The 2071-nt window shown below is 54.9% G+C and overlaps 1 protein-coding gene across 1 annotated transcript; it reads right to left on the bottom strand.

The window, feature by feature from the left end:
* Nucleotides 1-830: 830 nt before the first annotated feature.
* LOC147986553 (uncharacterized) lies at nt 831-1466 on the bottom strand. The gene has a single exon (XM_087542055.1). The coding sequence runs from the start codon at nt 1464-1466 to the stop codon at nt 831-833; it is 636 nt and encodes a 211-aa protein (XP_087398181.1).
* Between the last annotated feature and the right edge of the window lie 605 nt (nt 1467-2071).

Genomic DNA, 2071 nt, shown 5'->3' on the forward strand with positions numbered 1-2071 from the left:
TCACGGACGACGCCGATGCGTGCAGGTGAGCAACGCGAAGCCGTGGGAGTCAAAAAGGAGAAGAGGGAGATCGCGCGGAGGCGGGCCGATGCCAAAGGCGGAGAAGACGACAGCCATGGCGACGGTTAAGCTCCGACCGTCCTGCGTGTCTCACGTCCATGGACCAGTCCGGCCTGCTCCGGCTCGCGTGCGGCGAGCTCGTGGCGGACACCGCCGCGCGCCTCGGGACGCGATGCCGCGGATTGCCGGACAAGCCATTCCTCCACGACCTGGACCGGGTCTACGTTGAGGAGAAGTGGGGAATCAGCCTCGTACGCCTGGACGCCACGCTCGGCTTCTCAGGTTGCAGTGGCACAAGGTGCGCGCCTCACGGCCGGAGGGCTCGCTCTGGAGCGAGAGGAAGGTGTTACAGACAGCAAAGTACATATTTTGAAGTTGAAAGAATACTAGCACTCGTGCACAGATACTTAAAGAAATCATAGTGAATCAATTACATCTTCTACCCTACGCGCGCATAGCACAACGTAGCCACAGGGATCGATCTTACTGTAAGCGCGTCCAGAGCTGCTTCAACAGTAAACATCGTCTATGCAGATCCATCTACAAGGTAACTAATACAGACAAGTGTAAAGACCTCGTCACGTATGACTATACAAGACTACAAACAAAAGATTAATTGACACTATAATCCTTCTGAACCGGTCGACTCAATCGGCTATGCAGATTGCAGATCCATCTCGACGAAGCTCGCCGGCCACGTTCTTTTGGACCAGCAGGTCGGACACCACGCTGCCGCTTGCGCTTGTCTTGGTACACGCCCATCTTGGAAGCTACCACAGCTGCTTCTTCTTGCAGATCCGCTCGTGCGCCACCCCATGCATGTCTTCCAGCGCCTTCTCCCAGACGGCGTGCGGAACGATCCCGCTCTTCCACACCCCCGGTCGCTGGTATGCTTCTTTGCACAGGACGTGGGCGACCTGGTTGCCCTCGCGGTATATGTGCTGCAGCTCGTACGTCGAGAAGTGCGCAAGCAGCGCGCGGATCTCCTGTTGCATGGACAGCGGTATGCGGGCCTGCATCTCCTTGCCGGTCAGGAGGTCCACTAGCATCTGGTCGTCGCCTTCCACCACAAGCCTGCCACGGAAGAAACTCATCGCGAGCCGCAGCCCGCGGATCAGTGCTCGCGCCTCCACTATGCCCACCGTGGAGTGCTCCGTCGGCTCGGCGAAGGCGACGAGGACGTGGCCATTGCAGTCGCGGATGGAGCCGCCGATGCTCGCCCGGCCGGACCCGTCGTGATAGACAGATCCATCGAAATTCAGCTTCAACCATCCCCGGGGAGGAGGTTCCCACCTGACCGGAACGCGGCTCGGATGGAACGGAGGGGACGAGGCCGACAACGAGGTCGAGGTAAATGGTGTCCTGCAGAAAGGAGCAAAGGGAACTGGGGCTGCGATGCACGCCATGTCTAGCTAGGTAGTACTAGCGCAAGCTAGATCTCCTCAATTTCTCTCGCGTACTGCAAATGAGGAAGAAAGCCTAGCTGCTGGTCTATTTATTATTGATTTCGTGGTCCGCCAGTCGGATTCAAAGTCAAATCCGTTTTCGGTTTGGAAACGGCTCCTATTCGGCCGGTGTGCCATCCGATCGCCCGATCATGATTTTTTTCTTTTAAAAAACTTCCGATTTATGCGTCTCCGATCATGACAGTATAACGAACATCAAAAAATTACATACAAATCCGTAGAATACCTAATGACGACTATAAGCACTGAAGCGAGCCGAAGGCGTGTCGCCGTCATCGTAACAGGACAAAATTTGTTGTAGTAGACAGTTAAAAAGTCGTCATGCTAAGGCCCCATAAAACCGACGCACTAGAACAGCAATCACCACATATGAAGAGTATCGTAGATCGAAAGGATCTAAGTTGAAGACACACAACGAAAACGAACGACAACCAGATCCAAGCAAATCCACCAAATAAAGATTCGCAGGAGACACACCTCCACACGCCCACCGACGATGCTAGGGGCACCTCCAAAACGGATCATATGGTGTTGCAGAAGGTTTG

This window comes from Triticum urartu, chromosome 2A (genome assembly GCF_056163025.1).
Source record: "Triticum urartu cultivar PI428250 chromosome 2A, HENAU_Tu73, whole genome shotgun sequence".
Taxonomy (NCBI): Eukaryota; Viridiplantae; Streptophyta; class Magnoliopsida; order Poales; family Poaceae; genus Triticum; species Triticum urartu.

What these genes read in the sequence shown, in the direction of transcription:
- LOC147986553 (XM_087542055.1), bottom strand. Translation starts at nt 1,466, where the DNA reads ATGGCGTGCATCGCAGCCCCAGTTCCCTTTGCTCCTTTCTGCAGGACA.